This window comes from Macaca fascicularis, chromosome 7 (assembly GCF_037993035.2).
Source record: "Macaca fascicularis isolate 582-1 chromosome 7, T2T-MFA8v1.1".
Taxonomy (NCBI): domain Eukaryota; kingdom Metazoa; phylum Chordata; class Mammalia; order Primates; family Cercopithecidae; genus Macaca; species Macaca fascicularis.
In genome coordinates, this window is record NC_088381.1 from 74,682,620 (window position 1) to 74,706,557 (window position 23,938).

A 23,938-nucleotide genomic window follows, 5' to 3' on the forward strand; every position below is an offset into this window, starting at 1 on the left:
CCATTTTTCCAGTCCCACCAAAGCCCTAGAATAGTATAGGGGCACCCAGCTACCTGAACTTATGAGCATGTATCTAGACTCGACTGAGTTGCCACTATACCCTGGAGTGCCCCCTCTCTGGGCTTCCTCCTGGCCCTCATACCCACCTCCCACTCTTACCTACGTGCAGGTCCCAGGACTGGCTGGGGGTCCGGGAGGGGAATGCCCTGGTAACTGAACAGGCTCACCCTTGAGTGTGGCCTAAGGCGGTTTCCTGCCTCATCCCAGGGGTCTCATTAGATGTTCCTGGCAGTGTGCCCATCCTGGGCAGGCTCGTGGTGACCATTGGATGCCGGGTCCAGGGCCCTAGTGCCCTCCCTCACATACATCTTAGGAAAAAGGGTCATGGAACTGGAGATTACATACCTCCCTTTCCTCCTGCTACTCACTCCTCTACTGAATTCCCAGCCACACCCCATAAGGACCCAGATGCCTAGGGACAGTGGGGCTATGTCTGTGGTTTAAAACAAAATCCCTTGAAGTGGAGCGTCCAGCTTGCTTTGCATCTGGGGTCCTTCATAGGGAACCCTAATTATTGTTGATGAACAGCACATTCCTGGGGTGCTTAAGATGCAGGGGGCCAATTTGTGGCCTTGCCCAGTGGCCAGTGGTGGGAGGAGGATGGGGAGACAGCCACTACGGGCTCCACAGTCAGCTGGAAGTCTCTGAAAGGAATGTTTCAAAGAAGCGTGTGGAATTTGGGTTCTCTTGTGTTGGAACTACCATGTAGAGCTCCATGACCAAAGCCTCGGTCAGGAGCAGGAGTGGTGCTGAGTAGAAGCAATGGCACCCAGTGCCTCCCAGCCTGGCCATGTGGGGAGAAACAAAACACACCCGCTCCCATGGTCCTCCAAAGTCTTATTGGGCCACCTTATTTGGACACTTAAAGGGAATTATTATTATTACTATTTTGAGATAGAGTTTCACCCTGTCTCCCAGGCTGGAGTGTAGTGGCGCCATCTCGGCTCACTGCAGCCTCTACCTCCAAGGTTCAAGTGATTCTCCTGCTTCAGCCTCTCGAGCAGCTGAGACTACAGGTGCCTGCCACCATGCCTAGCTAATTTTTGTATTTTTGTAGATATGGAATTTCACCATGTTGCCAGGCTGGTCTCGAACTCCTGACCTTAGGTGATCCGCCCATCTTGGCCTCCCAAAGTGCTGGGATTACAGGCATGAACCACCATGCCCAGCCTTAAAGGGAGTTATTAATTCCCTCCTGCCCCAGAAGTGCCAGGCAGGAAAGCTTTGGATGCAGTATTTCTGAAGCAGATTGGACAGAAATCTGTAGGCCTGCAAACTGCCGTCAACAAAACCCCATTGAGCAGAGAGAATGGGGCATTTGGCACAAATCAGCTGCTTGCCCTCTGGCCCTGGAGGAGGCAGCCAGGGTCAAGGCTGCCCTGGGAAGCCTTGATGCTGGTCGCTTGTTGAGCCCTCACCCCGGTTACTGGCTTCCCTCCTTGACATGGTCTCAACTGGACATGAACCTTTGTCTCCAGCTCTGTCCTATGGGCCGGCATCTCTCTGGTTCTGCAGAGGCAAGTGGAAGGCGCTCTAACTGTGGATGCTCAGAGCCTGGCTTTATAAAGTAGCTTGCCACCCTTACTAACTGCACAACCTGGGGCACGCTCCCAGCCTTCTCCAGGCCCATTTTCACATTAGCAAGATAGGAATAATGGCCATCTTCACAGTGTTCTGAGAGGATTACATGAAATAATGTATGTAAAGTATTTGGCGTGGTGCCTGGCACGTGCTGCGTCCATGGTAAAAAGGTAGCTTCTGCTCTGTTGTGCTAGAAATCCCCTGCCAGCCTTGCTTGGTGAGGTTATTTGCATCCATTTTGGTGCACACTGGTGGTATGCAGTCCCTCTGCTAGGTGCCAAGCCTGTCGGGCTTAGCGCCTGCCCTGGTAGAAAAGACAAAGCAAGGCCCCCAGGGACGGGATTGGAGGTCATTATCAGGGGTCCTGCTTAATTATAGCCCAGTTATTAAGTGCTGCTGATTCAGCCTTTTCAAAGTCCTCCTTTGCCTGAAGAACCTCTTCTGCATGGGGCTGGACCATGCCTCTCCCTACCTGCCCCTCACTGGTTCTGCTCTGCCTTCTGCACAACCCACATCCAGCTGGTGTTGAAATACCTATTTGCCAACCCAGGAAAGCTGTAAACTTGCACAACTTTTGGGGCACATCTGGATATACCAGCATGTTCATCCTCTAGGCAAGAGACAGAGGGTGGCACAAGGCCTGGAGAAAAGGCTAGACTTGGGTCATGTCATCAATCACTTCTTCCTTTATCTTCTTAGAGCCTATTGCCTCTCACTCCACCCCCATGGGTGCTCAGGCTGGCACAGGACTCAGGGGGCCTATGATGTGGCCCTCCCTGGGGATCAGGGGGAAGAGGAACAACACAACGTGAGACTCCTGTGGTCGAGGCCCGCCTTCCCTCAGATTAGCTTTTTGGGAAATCTGCTCCCTTGGACTGCATTCTCTATGTTTTTCCCCAGCTGGTCTCCCTGCCCCTCCTCTTTACATTCTGTCCTCCGTGTGCTGGGAGCAGGACAGCTATCCTGTCTGTAAGATAAGATAATTAAAAGCCTGGTGGCTCTTTCCCTGCTGCCACCAAGTTGTGCAGAGACGGAGGCTCAGGCTCGGGTACATTCACGATTCTGCTTCACCCGTAACCCGCTGCCATGGCCGAGGAAGGCATTGCTGCTGGAGGTGTAATGGACATTAATACTGCTTTACAAAAGGTGCTAAAGACAGCCTCATCCACAATGGCCTAGCACATGGAATTCGCGAAGCTGCCAAAGCCTTAGACAAGTGCGAAGCCCATCTTTGTGTGCTTGCATCCAAGTGTGATGAGACTGTGTATGTCAAGTTGGCGGAGGCCCTTTGTACTGAGCACCAAATCAACCTAATTAAGGTTGATGACAACAAAAAAAGGGGGGAATGGGTAGGCCTCTGTCAAATTGACAGAGAGGGGAAACCCCATAAAGTGATTGGTTGCAGTTGTATAGTAGTTAAGGACTGTGGCAAGGAGTCTCAGGCCATGGATGTCATTGGAGAGCACTTCAAATGCAAGAAATGAAGAAAACATCTTTGACTTACAAAAAAAAAAAAAAAAGCCTGGTGCCCACACTGGCTCTATACTTGTTAGCTCACCATTGACCCTCTTCTGGGCACTGAACACTGGAACACTAGGGGCCGGCTCCTGCCCTGTGGCAGAGATAGTCGCAGAAGAGTAGAGTGACTACAGAGTGATACACAGAGGTGGAGTGTTTTGTCCAACTGCTAGAGTTCTGCCTCTCAGGCCTGTGATCTGACCTGTTGTGCATGGAAGCTCTATTCTGCACTCCTGGATCCATCTGGAAGCCCATCCTGTAGTCTAACAGGCTTCAGAGAGGTGGGGGGCCTGTGGTGAGGGAGTTTCAGTGGGATGGTAGGTAGGAGACAGAAGCTATCATTTTACCATACTCCTAAAGAGAAGCCAAATTAGCCTACTTGTGTCCTCTTTTTTTGGCACCTTTTGGCCATCCTCTAGGAAGGGGGCCAACAGGAAGAGCAAAGAAAAGCAGCCATTGCGGTGCACACACTGTGTGCCAGGCACTGCTGTTGGATATGGAAGTGTATTGCTTTATCTCATGCAGATGAGGAAACCAAAGCTCAGTGAAGCCAACTCATTACCAAGGTCATGCAGCTATAGAAGAGTTTGGGACCAAGCCTTGGGCCACAGTTCTCGATTCAGCAACCACATTCTTTCCATTAGAACAGCTGCCTCCTGCTTCACCTGTGAATCGTACAAAAGCAGCAAGATGACCCGCCTCAGCCCTTGAATAATTGCAGGTTATATATTTCCATCTGGTAAAGAAATCTGTTGAGGTTAGTCTAGACGGGGCAAGGAATCCAGCCAAGGACCCTGGTGGCATGGCATGGCATGGCCATGGTTGGAAATGGCAGACTTGGTCAGGAATGTGGCACACAGGAGACTGGGGCACACGTCTCAGACAGAAGTTTGCAGACTGAGGGGTAGTGGGCCACAGCCAGCCTGGGGATATATTTTGTTTGACTTCCAAGCTCTTTAGAAAAATTTTAATTAGGCCAGGTGCGATAACTCACGCCTGTAATCCCAGCACTTTTGGAGGCTGAGGCGGGTGGATCACCTGAGGTCAGGAGTTCAAGACCAGCCTGGCCAACATGGTGAAACCCCATCTCTACTAAAAATAGAAAAATTAGCTGGGCATAGTGGCGGGCACCTGTAATCCCAGCTACTCAGGAGGCTAAGGGAGGAGAATTGCTTGAACCTGGGAGACAGGGGTTGTAGTGAGCCGAGATTGTGCCATTGTACTCCAGCCTGGGCTACAAGAGCAAAACTCCGTCTCAAAAAAAAAAAAAAAAAAGAGAAAAATTTTAATTAGTTGCTAATATTTAAAACTTAGGAAACTCCTAAGTCGAACTCCTGTTGGCTGTTATACTTCTATGTGTTCAGTGCTTTTGGGAGGGGTCAGAGTGGAAGCAGTGCTTCTCAGACACAATTTTGTGAGTATGAAGATTCAGGACCTCCACATTCCCCCATTTTTATCTGGGGCCCCTCTCTGGGCTGGAGCATTCTGACTAGGACTGTGTCATTCATTTGTTCAGTCAACAAACGTTTATGGAACAACTGCTAGGAGCCCGCCTGACCAGTTGATACAAACATGAATAAGACATGGTCTTGATCTTGAAGGTGCTCTCAACTTGGTGGAAGAGAGAGCACAAAGGCCGGGCATAGTGGCTCATGCCTGTAATCCCAACACTTTGGGATTACATCTCTACTAAAAAAAATAAAATAAAAAGCAAACAAAAATTAGCCAGGCATGATGGTGGGTGCCTGTAATTCCAGCTATTCGGGAGGCTGAGGCTGAGGTGGAAGAATTGCTTGAACCCAGGAGGCGGAGGTTGCAGTGAGCCAAGATCAAGCCATTGCAATCCAGCCTGGGAGACAGAGCAAGCCTGTCTTAAAAAAGAAGAAAGAAAGAGCAAGATAGACCATCAGACCATCATCATCATCATCAAACATCAAACACTGCCATCTTCAGACAGTGTCACCAGTGCCCTGCAAGACATGTGAACAGGAAATGATGGGCATACGGAGAAGGGCCCTTGCCCAGCTGGGGATTCAGGAAGGCCTCCTGGAGGAGGTGGAACTGAGCTGAGTCTCAAAGGATGAGTGTGAGTTAGTCAAAAGGAAAGCCTTCTGGGCGGAGGGGACTTCCTGAACAGACCGGAGATGAGAAATGGGCCCTTGACTTGCAGTTCCATGTCACTTGGTTGAACCAGGAGGTGGGTGGGTGGCAAAGGCTGGCAAGTTAGGAGCTCAGATGACGGGGCACTATTGAAGTTTTTAGGCAGAACAGTGATGGCTCCCAGAGAGCCCTCTGGCTGCAGGATAGCAGCTGGCCTGGAGATGGGAGGCTGGTTGAGAGGCTGCTGTGGTGGTGGCCTGGGTGAGAGAGGATGGTGCCTGGCTCAGGACTGTGGTAGTGGGGATGGTAAGGGGAATGGACTTGGAAAATATTGAGAGAAAATTGGAAGGATTTGATTATAGACTGGACTTAGGAGGGAGAGGGAGAAGGATGGTGAGACACCCAGGTGAGTGGTGCCACACACAGACACAAAATCCCAAGCCAGGGAGTGGGACTGGAACGGGGCAGTGAGGTGGTGGGAAGCACCCACAGAGGCCCTCCTGCGCTGTGGGGTCTGGTGTATTAGAGAAGGGTCTGCACTTGGATGAAGAGATTTGGGGATCGCCAGCATCCGCATCATCGACGTGATGAGCATGGACCCAGGAGCTTGAACGGAGTAAAAGGAGCAGGGCCAAGAGCGGACGGACCCAGAGAGTAAGAACATTCAGGAGCAAAGCCTGAGGCGGGAGGGTGGTCAGCGACACAGACTCTGCAGCCAGGTGGCCCAGGGTCAAATGGCATCCCCACCACTCCTCCCAGGTCTGACTCACACCTGAAACGGAGGTAATAACCCACAGCAGCCTTGTGAGGATGGCACGACTTAATCCATTTAAAGGGCTGAGGAGGTGCTTACATACTTTAGCTCTTTGAGGGCTGGAGACCCAGAAGGCGTGTGAGGGGGACACGGGGTGATGCTTGGGACTGGGGGCACAGACACCTAGAGGATGGGGTGGCATCACCCGTGTCTGGGGTCTGGCAGCAAGGCGATCCCTGGGCTCTTGGCAGGGCTGTCCCTGCTGAGCGTGGGGCTGGCTGAGGCCCAACTTCTGTGGAGTCGTGAGTGGAAGGTGAGAGGCAGAGATGGCATGGGGTGGCTGTTCTCTTTGGGAGCTTGTCTAAGGCAGGTGCAGGGAGGCACAAAAGTTTCTAGAATGGACATTGGAACAAAAACTGCTTTCTGAGAAGTAGAGTTGGTCACATAAGATTTGGTCTCTGAGGAGATGGGGGCGGGAAGTTGAGGTTGTTTATGCCTGATGACCCCGATTTCCTTGGAAGAAGTGGAGACATCTATAAAGGCAGGAAGGCAGACCCAGGGCAGAGGCCCTAGGAGCGGAGTTGTTAGTGGGGAGCCAGCCCCTGAGCAGAGAGATTGAGCTGGCCCTGGGTAGGCCTGTGAGCAGGCAAGCGGCAGGCAGGCTCCTAAGGTGATAGCAGTGGTGTGTGCAGCCGTGGCACAGGCCCTAGGTCGGGGCTGGGACTGCCTGGGGGTTCCAGCAGAGGCTCTTGGTCTGCCCACTTGGAGCTGTAGCAGTGGCTTTCCAGGACATGCCCCAGGAGCACAGATGCTGTGAGGCCGGGTTGCCTTGCCCTCGTTGCCACTTTCTTGGTGACTTCAGTCCATGGGAGGACCCTTGGCACACAACATCCCCAACGAGGGACTTGACTCTGGCACTGGGCTGGTGTCAGCAGAATGTGGCCCCCTCCTCCATGCTCCATGAGGAAGAGGTGGCTGCCCTGCCCAGCACGGGCCAGGCCGTGTGGAGGAAGGAAGTGCACCCAGGTTGGCTGTGTGTCCCAGTTTCCTGCTGACTGCGCCCCGTCAGCACTCCTGCCCTGGAGGTGGGGCTGCTGCTGGGATAAGTGGGTCCAAGGTTCTGGTGACTTAAGTTGTGACATCCCTGGGGACGAAGGGCTACAACAGTCTTTCAGGAGGCTCTCTGGGGACTTGTCCCACCCAGACCCCTCTCTGAGAGTGGGGGAGGCCACTGGCTGCCTCCTTGCATTGGAGGCCCCTTCCCCACCGACTCCACAGGGAAACTGGTGTTTTCTGGCCTGATCATGCTGGGGCCTGTAGCGGGTGGGATGTTAGGGCCAGGTCAGCGTCTTGCTGCTGTGCCCGGAGCCACAGTAGAGAGAAAGGTGGGGTGGGGCTCTGAGTCACAGCGCTGCTACAACTCGCTGGCTGGCCTGGGGTGGGGACTGCCCAGGGTGGGGATGGTGCTGAGCCCTATTCCTGTCTAACCCCAGAGAGCTCCAGGCTTCCGGCTGAGTCACAGGGAAGGAGGACCCTTACATGGGGCTGGGGGCTGAGTATTCCCACATCACTTCCTACTCAGAGCCCCACTTCCTGGGGTGGGGAGTGGGGACCCTGCAGGTCTTTTTTTTTTTTTTTTTTTTTTTTTTTTTTTTTTTTTTTTTGAGACGGAGTCTCGCTCTGTCGCCCAGGCTGGAGTGCAGTGGCCGGATCTCAGCTCACTGCAAGCTCCGCCTCCCGGGTTTATGCCATTCTCCTGCCTCAGCCTCCCGAGTAGCTGGGACTACAGGCGCCTGCCACCTCGCCCGGCTAGTTTTTTTGTATTTTTAGTAGAGACGGGGTTTCACCATGTTAGCCAGGATGGTCTCGATCTCCTGACCTTGTGATCCGCCCGTCTCGGCCTCCCAAAGTGCTGGGATTACAGGCTTGAGCCACCGCGCCCGGCCCCCTGCAGGTCTTATGTGCCCACTCCATATGCTGTCTCCCTCCAGGGAGGGACATGGCAGCCCCAGACCAGCCCCATTCTGCCTTCTTGAAGGATGATCTGCCTAGTGGGATGCATTGGCCCTGGAGAAGCCCCTGGCTGAAGCCTGTTGGGGTGAAGGGAGAGGGTTCATCTTGAGTGGGAAAACTGGCTGCAGCCTCAGCGTGTCCTGCTTTCTTCATACTGGACTAACCCACTGGATAGATGGATTTGGAGGATGTCCGAGCAGCACAGGCAGCCCAGGACAGCGAGCGAGACGCTCTTTGGCACAACGGAGAGCATAAAAGCTAAGACTGACCCCAAGGTGCACCAGTCCCTCGCAGGAAGTAAAGTGCAGAAACACCCCCTTCCCGTCACCCCTGCACAAAGAGCACCTAGGAGTGAGTGCGCAAGCGTGGACAAGCCCTGTGGTACCGTGTACACACACACACACACACACACACACACACACACTCACACACACACCACAGGCAAGCTTAGGCAGGGCCCTGCACAGATGTCTGCAGTCACTCTGGAGGTGACCCAAGCACCTGGGCCCTTAGACAGTAACACCACTCACACTGAGCACATACCAGCTCGCACCCACAACATGAGCCTGTGCCACACAGGTCTCTGTTTCTGAGCTGATGCTCTCTGGCTTTGGCCTTGACACCCTCATATGACCAGGTGTGTGCCTAAGTTAGAATCTCCCAGGCTAAGTTCGTGAACCCCGTGGATGAGGGAGGCCCAGCTCCCCCAAGGAGCCCTGCCCCTCTGGCAGCTCTCACCAGGCTGGATTTTCCTGAGGGGTTTTTGGATTTTGTTTTTGAGTCACTCATTGAGTGTTGGTCGTGTGCCAGACACCATGCCACGCTGCAAACCATATGCAACGTTGTTTTGAGCAAAGCTGTCTCAGTAAATGTGGGTTATTACGTATATTATTATTTACATACGTAATCTAATTTTTTCTAATAACAACCCCATGAGGCAAAGTGTTATTATTTTCCCCATTTTACAGATAAGGAAAATGGGGCTTTGAGAGGTTAAGTGGCGTGTTCTGGTGGCACACAGCTAGTAAGTGGTGGAGGATGGCTTTGAACCCAGGTCTCTAACTCTACTCTGCACACCATGGCTTTCAGTCTGAGTCTCAGGGCAGAGAGAGGAGGGCAAGTATGGAAGGGAAGCCCCAGAAGGAGAAAGCCTGGTTAAGGGGCCCTTCACTCTCCAAGGCACATTCCACTTTCTGTCCCTTTGTCATTCCATTCACTCTACTCCCCGCATGGCTAGAGGGCTGGAGGCCTGGGATGAACCAGGGGCTGGCTGGTCTGCAGGGCTGCACTCTGTCTATAGTGCCCGAGGCAGGTTTCCACCCCTTCTTCCAGTCGTAAGTGGGGTTGAGCTGCCACCTGGGACTGAGGCTTATCTCTGATCCTTGGCATTTCTGTGTCTGGACAGATTCCAAGGGCGGTCTGCTGCCCAGACTTACAGGGCCCGCCCAGGTGGCTCTTCTGCAGGTAGATAAGCATGGGCAACCAGCTTATCTGAACCAGCCCTCGTTTCCAGGTAACTCTGGAAAAATCCAAAAGATGAGGAGGGACCACAGTGTCTGTTTGTCCTGGTCTCACTCCTCATGAGACTCCTGTGATCTTTATATGTCTCATTCCTCCTGTGACATGTATGAGAATGTACAGCTCAGTGAGATGATGTCTCTGCTGCCTGACAGAAGTGCCTACTTGAGGGCCGGGTGCGGTGGCTCTGACCCCCGTCTTCCTGTTGACTAATGTCACCCCCACCCGAGGGCTTCCTTCCTCATTTGCTGCCAGGTGTAAAGCTGAGCTTCAGCTGGGCGCAGTGGCTCACACCCATAATCCTAGCATTTTGGGAGGCTAAGGCGGGCAGATCACCTGAAATCACGAGACCAGCCTGGCCAACATGGTGAAACCCTGTCTTTACTAAAAATTAGCCAGGCATGGCGGTGGGCACCTGTAATCCCAGCTCCTTGGGAGCCTGAGGCAGGAGAATCGCTTGAACCTGAGAAGTGCAGGTTACACCATTGCACTCCAGCCTGGGCAATAAGAACGAAACTCCATCTCAAAAAAAAAAAAAGAGGCTGAGCTGCTGGGCATGGTGGCTCATGTCTGTAATTCCAGCAATTTGGGAGGCCGAGGCAGGCGGATCACCTGAGATCAGGAGTTCGAGACTAGCCTGACCAACGTGGAGAAACCCCGTCTCTACTAAAAATACAAAATTTGCCGGGCATGGTGACACATGCCTGTAATCCCAGCTACTCGGGAGGCTGAGGCAGGAGAATCACTTGAACCTGGGAGGCGGAGGTTGCGGTGAGTCAAGATCGTGCCACTGCACTCCAGCCTGGGCAACAACAGCAAAACTCCGAATCAAAAAAAACAAAAAAGGATGAGCTTCCCGCAAACGGCTGCTATGTGTGCCCCCTTATGGACATTGAGGATGGAGTAGCTTCATTTCCCATTTTTCTTTGGCCACCAGGAGGCCCAGCACTAAAGGCGCAGCCCTTCTCTACCAGCTGTGTGCAGACTCAATGACCTACTTATGTGAAGTTTTACTTCCTTGCTGGTTGAGATGTTTTTCTTCAGATTTGGGTTTTCTCTGCTCCTGATTTTAATGTTTATATTTCACTACTTTCTTTTCTTCATGTCTCCTCACCCTTTATGGAACCAGGCTGGGGGTATGTAAAAACACTCCACAGGTAAACACACATGAAGTCATCTTCACAGCTGCTTGGTTGGGCATGTTGCACTTTGTGCTTCCTCAGCTTGTGTTTGTGTGGTCATAACCCACTGGTCAGCTGCAACGTGCCTGAGGTTGGTCAGGGTGCTGCTCTTTACTTGTTTTTCTGTTCTCATCAGCTGCTTAGAATTTTAAAAATAATTTCTCCCCAAACCAATTAGTTACCCAAAGCATAAACAGTACCCTGGTGGATAAGTATGTGTGTTTCTTTTTTTTTTTCCCTCTGATTTATATATTTCACATCATATAAGGATAACCTGCTCATTATAGAATCTAAAAATGATAACAAGTAAAAAAGAAAAGAATGCTACCTATAGTTCTCCCAGGGAGCCCATGGTTTAGTATTTTGTGATATATCCTTCTGGATTTTTTTTCCTATGCTTATATTTTTCCCACAAAAAATATAATTTGACCATATATACTATAAATATAACCTTAATTTTCACTTAGTGGTAGATAATTTGTCTCTTTCCTTGTTGTTATTCTGCAAAAACAAAAGATATTTAAAATGTGTACCAAGGTCTGGGCGCAGTGGCCCACACCTGTAATCCCAGCACTTTGGGAGGCTAAGGCGGGCGGATTGCTTGAAGCCGGGAGTTCAAGACCAGCCTGGCCAACATGGCAAAACCCTGTCTCTACTAAAAATACAAAAATTAGCCGGGCATAGTGGCACATGGCTGCAATCCCAGCTACTCGGGAGGCTGGGGCAGGAGAATTGCTTGAACCTGGAAGGCAGAGGTTGCAGTGAGCTGAGATCACGCCACTGCACTCCAGCCTGGGCAACAGAGTGAGACTCAGTCTCAAAAACTAAATAAATTTTTTTATCAAGGATACATGCACGTATATATGTATATCAAGGATATATATATACACATCAAGGATACATGCACGTATATATATATATTTTTAATATATATATATAGTATAGAAAGGCTTATTATAATAAGCAAAAACATGTGTCCTCCCCCACCCCAGGCCAATTTAAAAGGGACTTTTAATCATTTAGGGTTCTTAGGGTTCTTGTTCTACCATTATTTCCTCCATTTTTTTTTTTCTTTTTGAGATGGAGTTTCACTCTTGTTGTCTAGGCTGGAGTGCAATGGCGCAATCTCGGCTCACCCCAACTTCTGCATCCCAGGTTCAAGCGATTCTCCTGCCCTCAGCCTCCCGAGTAGCTGGGACTACAGGCATGTACTACCACGCCTTGCTAATTTTATCTTTTTGGTAGAGACGGGCTCCATGTTGGTCAGACTTGTCTCAAACTCCCGACCTCAGGTGATCCACCTGCCTCAGCGTCCCAAAGTGCTGGGATTATAGGCGTGAGCCACCACGCCCGGCCCATTTCCTCCACATTTTTAAGTAAAATACTTATACCACTATTTCTTGGTTTATTTGACTTCCTGACTTTCCCTCACTTACATCTCCCTTCCCTTCCTCCCTGCAACATATTCTGTCACCGTACTGTATTCACTTCCTTTATTTGGTTACCTTTGCAATATAAAACAGTACTCTTGACCTGTATTTATTATTCCATTAGCCATTGGCAGCAGCTTGTGACAACCCTGCTGCCATATTATGATGTCTGTCTGTCGTCAGTTCTGGTTTCTGAGGTCAAAATTGAAAACACTCCCATTCTGTGTAATAACCATCAGTCTCAAAGTTAAAGACCACTGCTTTTTTGGGAGGCTGATGTGGGCAGATCACTTGAGTTCAGGAGTTCGAGACCAGCCTGGCCAACATGGTGAAACCCCATGTCTACTAAAAATACAAAAATTAGCTGGGTGTGATGGTGCATGCCTGTAATCCCAGCTACTGGGGAGGCTGAGGTGGGAGAATCGCTTGAACCTGGGAGGTGGAGGTTGCAGTGAGCCAAGATCATACCACTGCGCTCCGGCCTGGGTGACAGAGCGAGACTTCGTCTCAAAAAAAAAAACCAGTGCTCAACATTTGCATTACTCTGTCAATGCAAATCACATTCGCTGCAAGGCCCACTTACATTTTCTTCTCTTTGGGTCTAATGTTACTCAAAGGAAAGTGTTAAATGTATTTTCCTTTCTTAATATTCTATTATGTGCTCAAAACTCATCACTTTATATTTTAGTTTGCTTGATATTTTGATCATGCCTTTCTTGCTTGTTTTTCTGGAGCTTCTAATACATCCTTTTTTTCCCCCCCAACTGTGTAGTATTCAGTTGGATTGGGGCATCATAATTGATTTTGGCGAAGTCCCCTCTGGTTGGACTGACTCTTAGGTTTCCAGTTTTTTATTAATGTGAAGGGTGCCGTAGTAAGTATTCTCATACATACATCTCTACATTGTTTCTTATGCAATGTTTGAGAGTCCAGGAATGGTGCTCGCCCATCAAACCTGATCCCCCTGCCCGCAGCCCCTTGCTACCCTTTGTCTTGCTGATTACCTTCCTTTAAATCAGTCCATCTAGAGGTTGGTGTTAAGAGGCTTCCCGTGGGAGGGGTGGCCCCAAATAATATCCATCTTCCTCTCCCCAGGCTCTGAAGAGCGGCCATTCCTTAGATTCGAAGCCGAAAACATCTCCAACTACACGGCCCTTCTGCTGAGCAGGGATGGCAGGACCCTGTACGTGGGTGCTCGCGAGGCCCTCTTTGCACTCAATAGCAACCTCAGCTTCCTGCCAGGCGGGGAGTACCAAGAGGTGAGAGATGTTGCCTGGAGCTGGCTAGGCTGGGCAGAGGACCACAGAGGGAAGATGGACTGGAAGCTTGACCTTCTGGGTCTGAGGATGATGCTGATGGGAGAGGAGGGAGGCTCAGCAAACCCTCCATTTTGTCCACTACCTTCCCCTTTCTCATTCCCTAGCTGCTCTGGAGTGCAGACGCAGAGAAGAAACAGCAGTGCAGCTTCAAGGGCAAGGACCCACAGGTGAGCCCGCACCTGGAAGGGAGCTGAGCTGCAGGAGGGATGGAGGGTGGTAGTCTTCCATCCAGGCCAGAGGCGGGAGGTGGGAGCAGATACAGCCAGGTAGGGTGGAAAGGGCTTAAGCTTCTGAGATGGCCAGGCCTGGGTTTGAATCCCAGCACTACACTTACCTCTCTACAACCTTTGACAAGTAGATTCACCTCTCTGAGTCTTAATGGGTCCACCTGTAAAATGGGGATAATGATCCGGTCTCACTGGGCTTACAGTGAGGATTCAGGAAGCTAATAGGTGTAAGGCACCTGGCTCATAGACACAAGGACTAACAAGTCAGCTTCCAGCATGAACAGGGATTGGGTAGATTGAGAGTTGTGTCCCTCTGCAAATGATTCCTGATATAGCACATCTGACAGATTCTGATGTGGTTTTGGCCAAAGCACAGGATGAAATCTGGTTCAACCCAGGTTCTCCTGGAGGACTCATCATCATCCCTAGAGGCCTCCTGCTCCTGCTCCTAAGTGCAGCAGGTGCTGGGTAAGGTGAGGGCAAAAGAGTGCCGGACTTGGGATCAAGACACAGATTCAAATCCTGGCTGCCATTCTGTTATTCAGCTAACATTGATTAAGCACCCACTCTGTGTCCATGTACTTGCAGGTACTGGAGATTTAATTGTGAAAAAGCAGGCTTGGTGTGGTGGCTCACACCTGTAATCCCAGCACTTTGGGAGGCCGAGGCAGGTGGATCACAACGTCTCCATCTCACGGTCTCCTGAGTGGTCTCAGGAGTTCGAGACCAGCCTGGCCAACATAGTGAAGCCCTATCTCTACTAAAAATACAAAAAAACATTAGCCAGGCATGGTGGTGGGCACCTGTGTAGCCCCAGCTACCTGGGAGGCTGAAGCAGGAGAATTGCTTGAACCTGGGAGGCAGAGGTTGCAGTGAGCCGAGATCACACCACTGCACTCCAGCCTGGGTGACAGAGTGAGACTGTGTTTCAAAAAAAGAAAAAAGAAAGAAAAAGAAAAAGTAGTCAGTTTACAAGTGTTATTGGCAGTGGGTAGGATGGAATAAGGTGGTCAGGTTACATTTTGTTAAAAAAGTGACATTTGAGCCAAGATCAGCAGAGAGTGAGGAGCCGACCGTGGCATATCTGGAGGAGGGGCAGGACTTTTGATTTCACTCTGAGGGAGGTATTTGGGAGGCCAGGGGAGGGCTGAGCAGAGATGTGACTGGTCTCACCTGTGTACTAAGAGGGTCATTCTGGCTACTGTGGTAGAGTAGCCTCCATGGGGAAGGACAGGAGGAGGGAGAGCAGTGAGGAGCGAGTGATGGTGGTGGCTCGGACCAGTGAGAAATGCTCAGATTCCGGATGCATTTTGAAGATGGAGCCACCAGGATTTCTGGGTGGGAAATTATGGGGTATGACTAACAAGAAGTGTCAAGGCTGATTGGGGTTAGGGCCTCAGTGACTGAAAAGACAGAATTAATGAAAGTGGCAAGATCTCAGGGGGAAGCATGTTTTTTAGGGAGGACCAGAAGCTTGGTTGTAGGTGCCAGTTAGACACTCCATTGAAGGTGATGCATGAATCTGGGGTTCAGGATTCAGGGCTAAGCATTCCTCCTGCTCTGGGCTGTGGCTTCATCAGCTTCCCGCCTGGTTGGGAGGGGCCTGTAGTTTTCAAGGCTTTCAGAAGCCTGTGGCTTCTGAAGAGGACGTTCCTGGGGGCCAGTACAATTCAAGGGGGTAGGATTCTGTGCCCTCAGCCCTAGGCCGAAGGAAAGTTTGCCAGTCACAAAACTAGCTGAGCCCCGGGACTCCCTGCAGCACACACTATGCATGCTCCACTGTGCCCCAGAAAACCCGTGGGTTCTTTGTTCCTGAACTTGAGTGCCCCATCCCCAGTCCTGGGAGCAGAGGCCGGGCCTGGGTGTGGTAGGGAGGGCTCAGCGGTGCCACCTGGTGGCATGCTTGGGTATGGGCCTGATATCCCCTCACTCCTTCCCCCAGCGTGACTGTCAAAACTACATCAAGATCCTCCTGCCACTCAGCAGCAGTCACCTGTTCACCTGTGGCACAGCAGCCTTCAGCCCCATGTGCACCTACATCGTGAGTGCCCTGTCCTTAGCCCTGAGGCTGGCCTGGGAACTGCCCCTCTTTCTGCCTCAGGGATCCTGTTCTTTAGCATGGACCCCTGGTGAAAGGCAGGGCCCAGAGGGAGGTTTCTGGGTACCACTGGTCTCCAACAGCCCTGAGGCCCCACACCCTGGCACAAAGCTCAGCCCTGACAGCCATGTCTCCCTGTGCAGGGAGGCATGCAGTCACTCACCCATGAAGATCCTGTCCCACCCAGGCCTTGCTGCCCTCTCCTGCTTCTTCCAGCATCTCTCCCTCTCCTTTGCTTGATTCTCTTGTCTTATCTTGTACACCCCCTCCTCAGCACACACCCCTAGCAGAGGGTGGCATTTGATGCTGTGGGTTGCAGCCCAGCTTTGGGGTCAGACATGCCTGGGTTTGAATCACATTGCTGCCCCTTCCAGGCTCACATCATTTTCTTTTTCTTTTTTTTTTTTTTTTTTTTTTTGAGATGGAGTCTTGCTCCGTCGTCCAGGCTGGAGTGCAGTGGCGCGATCTCGGCTCCCTGCAAGCTCCACCTCCTGGGTTCACGCCATTCTCCTGCCTTAGCCTCCTGAGTAGCTGGGACTACAGGCGCCCGCCACTGTGCCTGGCTAATTTTTTCTTTTTTTTTTTTTTTTTTTTTTTTTTTGTGAGACTGAGTCTGGCTCTGTCGCCCAGGCTGGAGTGCAGTGGCCGGATCTCAGCTCGCTGCAAGCTCCGCCTCCCGGGTTTACGCCATTCTCCTGCCTCAGCCTCCGGAGTAGCTGGGACCACAGGCGCCCGCCACCTCGCCCGGCTAGTTTTTTGTATTTTTTAGTAGAGACGGGGTTTCACCGTGTTAGCCAGGATGGTCTCCATCTCCTGACCTTGTGATCCGCCCGTCTCAGCCTCCCAAAGTGCTGGGATTACAGGCTTGAGCCACCGCGCCCGGCAATTTTTTCTGTTTTTTAGTAGAGACGGGGTTTCACAATGTTAGCCAGGATGGTCTTGATCTCCTGACCTCGTGATCTGCCCTCCTCGGCCTCCCAAAGTGCTGGGATTACAGGCGTGAGCCACCACGCCCTGCCAGGCTCACATCATTTTCTAAGCCTCACCTCCTCCGCCAGGTGGGTCTGATAACGTGTCCCACATCGGGTCACTGTGAGACAGTGCGGCCCTGTGTCTGGTGAGGCCTCTCTGGAAGCCGACTGTCCGGGTTCAAACCCTTCGGCCCCATGTCCTGGGGGAGCAGGACAGCCTCCCTGACACCTGACCCCTTCTGTCCCGCACACCTCACCTGCCTGTAGAGTTGCTTTCTCCTGCACACCTCTCGCTTTCTCACCAAGCCCGCTGCTCATTCCCTGGAGTGCCCCTGAGCCCGTGTGTCCACCCTCCTGCAGAACGTGGAGAACTTCACCCTGGCAAGGGACGAGAAGGGGAATGTCCTCCTGGAAGATGGCAAGGGCCGTTGTCCCTTCGACCCGAATTTCAAGTCCACGGCCCTGGTGGTTGGTGAGTGTTGGGGGCAGGCTGGGTTCATTGAAGTTCCATGTGGGGGCACGCAGGGCCAGAGGGCTAGTTCTGGACAGGCTGGGTTCATGCCATGCTTATTTCCAAGGGCACAGAATGGCCATGGGCTTGCCTTGGGTTTGGTTTTTCCAAGTTCCAGCTTCCTTCTCTGCCCACCACAGGCAAAACGGGCAGTGCTGGGGTCACTCTGGGTCCTGAGTAGGGAGAAGGGGCCGTGCTGAAGAGCCCGTTCCCATGGGAATGTTTTCTTGGCAGATGGCGAGCTCTACACTGGAACAGTCAGCAGCTTCCAAGGGAATGACCCAGCCATCTCCCGGAGCCAAAGCCTTCGCCCCACCAAGACTGAGAGCTCCCTCAACTGGCTGCAAGGTGAAGTCCTCTTGCCACCACGCAGAGGGCAGGGATCCTGTTCACTGGGCCCTAGAAGGGGGCCCTTTCCCCCAGCAGGGCCTGTCTCCAGGATTTCTGGGCTGACTCTGAGCTCCTGACCCGGTCCCTACAGACCCAGCTTTTGTGGCCTCAGCCTACATTCCTGAGAGCCTGGGCAGCTTGCAAGGCGATGATGACAAGATCTACTTTTTCTTCAGCGAGACTGGCCAGGAATTTGAGTTCTTTGAGAACACCATCGTATCCCGCATTGCCCGCATCTGCAAGGTGAGGGGAATGGGGCCGCAGAGTGGCCACCCTAGGGACCTCAAAGGCTCCACAGCTGCAAGATCACCCACATCCATGCATGGCCTTTCCCATCCCCCAGAGGGTACAGCTTGGCTAGCAGCTTTTCTCTCTCACCTTTTAAATTAAAATATCTTACTACTTTTTTTTTTTTTTTTTCTATTTAGACAGGATCTTTGCTTTGTCACCCAGGCTGGAGTGCAGTGGCACAATCACGGTTCACTGCAGCCTCGACTTCCTGGGCTCAAGCAATTCTCCTACCTCAGCCTCCCGAGTAGCTGAGACTACAGGTGTGCGCCCACACACCCAGCTAATTTTTGTATTTTTTTGTAGAGATGGGATTTTACCATGTTGCCCAGGCTGATCTCAAACTCCTGGGCTCAAACGATCCACCCACGTCGGCTTCCCAAAGTGCTGGGATTATAGGCATGAGCCACTGCACCCAGCCATTTTTTTTTTTTTTTTTTTTTTTACTTAAAAAATGTGAAAATAGCTGGGCGTGGTGGCTCACACCTGTAATCCCAGCACTTTGGGAGGCTGATGTAGGTGGATCACGTGAGGTCAGGAGTTTGAGACCAGCCTGGCCAACATGGTTAAACTCCATCTCTACTAATAATACAAAAGTTAACTGGGTGTGGTGGCACATGCCTATAATCCCAGCTACTCGGGAGGCTGTGGCAAGAGAATCCCTTGAACCCGGGAGGTGGAGGTTGCAGTGAGCCGAGATTGTGCCATTGCACTCCAGCCTGGGTGACAAAGCAAGACTGTCTCCAAAAAAAAAGAAAAAAAGTGAAAATAGAGAACTGTACACACAAAAATCGCTTACAAGATGAAGAGGCACTATAACATCAGCTGGAGGGCACAGACCCCAGAGGCCAGCTGCCCAGGTTCAAACCCTGATGGCCTAGGATCTTGGCCAAGTCCTCACCCCCTCGGTGAACAGTTTCCTTGCCTGTTAAATAGGAATAATAACACTGACCTCAGAGTTGTTATGTGAATTAATTTAATTAATCCACGTAAAGCTCTTAGAAATGTGGTGGGCAGTGACTAAATGTGAACTATTAGTGTTATCACCCTACCACCCCAGCACAAGAAGGAGTCACTGTTAACATTTTAGAATGCCCTCTCCTCATCTTTTTTTTTTTTTTTGGCATATGTGTAACTGTGTATTTATTTATTTATTTTTTATTTATTTTTTCCTTTTTGAGACAGGGTCTCACTTTGTCACCCAGTCTGGCATGCAGTGGTGAGATTTCACTGCAACCTCCACTGCCCAGTCTCAAGCAATCCTCTCACCTCAGTGCCTCATGTAGCTGGGACTACCAGCATGCACCACCATGCTCAGCTATTTTTTTTGTATTTTTTAGCAGAGACAGGATCTCAAACTCCTGAGCTCAAGTGATCCACCCACCTTGGCCTTCCAAAGTGCTGGGATTACAGGCATTAATAATATAACTACAGTCTCAACCTTGTGCTTATATTATTAACTCACTCATGAACATGGCATTAGGCTGTATTGGGGTCCTTTGGCTTCCTTGTTTCCTCAGCAGTGCATTGCAGCCTCCTTTCCATATTTAGGAAGGCTCTGCTTGGTCATGTTAAGGATCATCCTCCTGATGGACGTGTACACTGCCTCCAGGTCTTCTGACTTTAGATGGAAGTTGGTCCTGGCCTTCTCCTGCCCTTCAGTCCTGGTGTCTGGGGTGGGTCCATCAAAGCAGTCCTGTGCCATGCATCCCTGTCATGGCTCAGCGTGTGCCTAAGCCCAGCCCTTCTGCCTCTCCCTCCAGGGTGATGAGGGTGGAGAGCGGGTGCTGCAGCAGCGCTGGACCTCCTTCCTCAAGGCCCAACTGCTGTGCTCACGGCCCGACGATGGCTTCCCCTTCAATGTGCTGCAGGATGTCTTCACCCTGAGCCCCAGCCCCCAGGACTGGCGTGACACCCTTTTCTATGGAGTCTTCACTTCCCAGTGGTAGGGTCCCCAGATGCTGGAGATGGAAGGGTGAAGGGTGGCTGGGGCTGGGGCCCCCAGGGCTCCTGGGTTAATCTGATTATTTCCTCTGCAGGCATAGGGGAACTACAGAAGGCTCTGCCGTCTGTGTCTTCACCATGAAGGACGTGCAGAGGGTCTTCAGTGGCCTCTACAAGGAGGTGAACCGTGAGACGCAGCAGTGGTACACCGTGACCCACCCGGTGCCCACACCCCGGCCTGGAGCGGTGGGTACTGGCTCCCTGTACCCAGAAGGGGTGCTAGGAAGATGTGGGTCCCCACACCATGCTGGAACCAGGGCTGCCTAGCCTCGGGCAGATCACTTGGCTTCTCTGAATCTGTTTTCTCATCTTTAATATGGGACATAGGCCCAGGCCTGCTTTGTCTACTGGGTTAGAGGTAACTATGAATGTTAGAATGTCTTCAGTTCTGTTTCAGGATACAAGTGTGTCCCCATCAGGGCGCTTGCTGCGGGCTGCTACAATCATCTCTTCACTTGGTCCTCTCCCTTACTCAGCTGCAAGCTGCTTATTTAATTATCAAGTGACCGAATGGGCAAGCTGTGGGGAAATAGTGCTTTCTTCCTCCCTTCTAGCCTAACGGGCTACCCTGAAAGCAGACCCTGAGACAAGGATAGATGTGCCAGATAGTTTATTAGGGAGGGGATGCCAGGAAGCAGCATGAAGGAATAAGAAGGTTGAGAGGAGGAGGGAGGGAAACCAAAAGAGGGTGTGTCAGCGAGCCATTGTTGCTGTGGGCAGCTGGAGTTGGGTCCCGCTGGAGCCCCTGACAGATGGTGTGGAGCACCTCTCAGAATTTCAGGAAGCCCCAGGTGGGGCAGGAAGGAACTGCCAACTGTGCTGGGGCGCTCTGCCCAGCCAGGGCTTCCTGAGAGCACTGGTGAAGGGTGCGGAGGAGCAGGGAGTGTGGTCCTGGTTCTTGAGGCCCCTGGGCATATGAGGCTGGGGTGGTAGGTGGGGAGGAGGCACAGCAAGGAAGCCCTCCAAGCACTCGGTTTCCCCATACCCTGGGCTTTGTCCTTGCTCCCTCAGACGTGCACACCGGCTCTGTAGAGCACTGCCAGGGATGTACCCTGGCTCCGGGCCAGGGGACAGACACTGCTACTGTCCACTGGGAACCAGGGCCCCCATCCTGCCTACTGCCCCCAGGTGTGGCTGGCCTCATGCCACTGCTTTCTCCTCTAGTGCATCACCAACAGTGCCCGGGAAAGGAAGATCAACTCGTCCCTGCAGCTCCCAGACCGTGTGCTGAACTTCCTCAAGGACCACTTCCTGATGGACGGGCAGGTCCGAAGCCGCATGCTGCTGCTGCAGCCCCAGGCTCGCTACCAGCGCGTGGCTGTACACCGCGTCCCTGGCCTGCACCACGCCTACGATGTCCTCTTCCTGGGCACTGGTAAGTGTCTGCAGCCCAGCAGGCTCGGGAAGGGGTGCACGTGACCAGTGGGTCATGGGCGGTGGGGTCCACCCTGGGCCTGAGTCCTGTCCACACCCCAGGTGACGGCCGGCTACACAAGGCGGTGAGCGTGGGCCCCCGGGTGCACATCATTGAGGAGCTGCAGATCTTCTCATCAGGACAGCCTGTGCAGAATCTGCTCCTGGACACCCACAGGGTGAGCAGGCCAAGGAGGAATCCTGGCAGGGTGCTTGTGGGGGTGCCCTCCATGAGCACCAAGCAGTCCCCACCCAGCTTCTCCTCCCTTGCCTCAGCAGGATGGAAAGATACAGGATCCAGTCATGAGCTATTAGAAAGTGGGGTTGCCGGTTACATAGCAGGCCTCTTGGGGGTGGCTCTGGGAGGCATACGAGCTGGGTGGCCATGAGCAATGGCCCTGGCTGCCCGTGCCCGCTTCTCATCCCCGTGTCTGGCTGTGCAGGGGCTGCTGTATGCGGCCTCACACTCGGGCGTAGTCCAGGTGCCTGTGGCCAACTGCAGCCTGTACCGGAGCTGTGGGGACTGCCTCCTCGCCCGGGACCCCTACTGTGCTTGGAGCGGCTCCAGCTGCAAGCACGTCAGTCTCTACCAGCCTGAGCTGGCCACCAGGTGAGCATTCCCAACGGCCCCTTCTCATCTGTCCAGCGCTGCACAGGTGGCTTCAGAGCACCATCCTGGGCCCTCCTCGGGACTGCCACATGGCCTTATTTATGTCCACTGTCTCAGCATAATTATTAGCTCTCCTGCTTCCTCTCAAGTGCAATTCAGACAAGAAGTTATGTGTTTGTCTTGGCTACCTGTGAAATGAGGACATGATTTGGTTATGTATGAAGTACCACAACTTTGAAAAGCCTTGCGGAAAAAATGTGGATTAGCGTGTGAACGTGCTTTAGTAATAGTAGGGCTATGAAACAGTCCGTTAACAAACCCAGTAAAAATTGGTTTCAGAATAACCTATTTGGGTTATAAAATGTTCATTTAGAAAATAGGGATGAACACAAACAAAAACGACCCCTTATCCCACCACCTAGAGAGAATCACAGTGAGATTTTGATATATTATCCTCTCAGATTTTACTACATGTGTGTATAGAAAACAAAAATCCTTTTATTTTGTTTTATTTTATTTTATTTTACTTCATTTCATTTTTTTTTTTTTTTTTATTTTGAGACAGAGTCTTGCTCTGTTGCCCAAACTGGAGTGCAGTGTCGCAATCTCAGTTCACTGCATCCTCTGCCCCTGGGTTCAAGCGATTCTCCAGCCTCAGCCTCCCAAGTAGCTGGGATTACAGGCGCCTGCCACTACACCTGGCTAATTTTTGTATTTTTAGTGGAGGCAGGGTTTCATCATGTTGGCCAGGCTGGTCTCGAGCTCCTGACCTCAAATGATCCACCCACCTTGGGCTCCCAAAGTGCCGGGATTACAGCCATGAGCCACCGTGTCTGGCCAAACTTTCATATATTTTATATAACATTGGGAACTCTCCTGTTTGTAGTGTTCTTGCTTCACATATGGATACACCTGGTGTCAGTTTTTACAAAAACCAGGTGAGTTTTGGTGCGTATGCCAGGAGGGACACCCCAGAATGTTAATTGTCATGATCACTGGCTGGTAGATGCTGTGATTTTTGTAGTGTTTTCTTTTTTTTTTTTTTTTTTTTTTTTTTTTTTTTTTTGAGACGGAGTCTCGCTCTGTCGCCCAGGCTGGAGTGCAGTGGCCGGATCTCAGCTCACTGCAAGCTCCGCCTCCCGGGTTCACGCCATTCTCCTGCCTCAGCCTCCCGAGTAGCTGGGACTACAGGCGCCCGCCACCTCGCCCGGCTAGTTTTTTGTAGTTTTAGTAGAGATGGGGTTTCACTGTGTTCACCAGGATGGTCTCGATCTCCTGACCTCGTGATCCACCCGTCTCGGCCTCCCAAAGTGCTGGGATTACAGGCTTGAGCCACCGCGCCCGGCCTTTTGTAGTGTTTTCATCTTTCATGCCTGGTTATCTGTCTCCTGAGTGTATCCAGAATTACTGTCCTTTATTTTTTATTACACGGATAAATGCATGTGCATTGTTTTTAAAAAAAGATGAGAACACATCAAAAAAATTTTTAATTAAAAAAAAAGAAAAAGAGAGAGAGATTTATACATACAGATCCCAGCTGTCCTTCCAATATTTTTCTGAGGGTACATACTATTTTTTATTATTATTTTTTGAGACAGGGTCTCTCTGTGTTGCCCAGGCTGGAGTGTAGTGGTGTGATTACAGCTCACTGCAGCCTTGACCTCCTGGGCTCAAGCGATCCTCCAACCTCAGCCTCCCAAGTAGGTGGAACAACAGGCGTGCGTCACCATGCCTGGCTAATTTTTCTATTTTTTGTAGAGATGGGGTCTCGCCATGTTGCCCAGGTTGTCTTGAATTCCTGGGCTCAAACGATCTACCAGTCTTGGCCTCCCAAAGTGCTGGGATTACAGGTGTGAGCCACCGTTCCCGGCCACTGAGGTTACATACTTTTTATGTAATTAAGGGAAGTGTTATCTTAGCTTTGACTTGAAATAATGTGTAGACAGAGGAGA

The 23,938-nt window shown here is 51.6% G+C and overlaps 1 protein-coding gene, 1 long non-coding RNA gene and 1 pseudogene across 9 annotated transcripts in view; all 3 read left to right on the top strand.

Moving 5' to 3' along the window:
- SEMA4B (semaphorin 4B) overlaps window positions 1–23,938 on the top strand; it is a 43,888-nt gene that overhangs the window by 17,767 nt on the left and 2,183 nt on the right. For 2 of the 8 annotated variants that reach the window (XM_073996715.1, XM_065548427.2), the window contains 12 exons: window positions 10,674–10,701; window positions 13,251–13,414; window positions 13,579–13,641; window positions 15,644–15,742; window positions 17,131–17,242; window positions 17,516–17,629; window positions 17,763–17,914; window positions 19,723–19,904; window positions 19,999–20,149; window positions 21,128–21,338; window positions 21,440–21,555; window positions 21,820–21,986. In XM_073996715.1, coding sequence (XP_073852816.1) covers window positions 15,728–15,742; window positions 17,131–17,242; window positions 17,516–17,629; window positions 17,763–17,914; window positions 19,723–19,904; window positions 19,999–20,149; window positions 21,128–21,338; window positions 21,440–21,555; window positions 21,820–21,986 — 1,220 coding nt within the window. In that variant the 5' untranslated portion in view covers window positions 10,674–10,701; window positions 13,251–13,414; window positions 13,579–13,641; window positions 15,644–15,727. Of the gene's footprint in view, window positions 1–10,673; window positions 10,702–13,250; window positions 13,415–13,578; window positions 13,642–15,643; window positions 15,743–17,130; window positions 17,243–17,515; window positions 17,630–17,762; window positions 17,915–19,722; window positions 19,905–19,998; window positions 20,322–21,127; window positions 21,339–21,439; window positions 21,556–21,819; window positions 21,987–23,938 lie in introns of those variants that run through there. The other 6 variants (XM_073996714.1, XM_065548426.2, XM_073996717.1 and 3 more) reach the window with 5 other exon arrangements.
- Window positions 2,596–3,131, top strand: LOC141407238 (small ribosomal subunit protein eS12-like; annotated as a pseudogene).
- LOC141407240 (uncharacterized) lies at window positions 5,705–10,129 on the top strand. The gene is made up of 2 exons (XR_012415385.1): window positions 5,705–7,633; window positions 7,968–10,129. It is a non-coding gene; the product is annotated as an uncharacterized lncRNA (long non-coding RNA).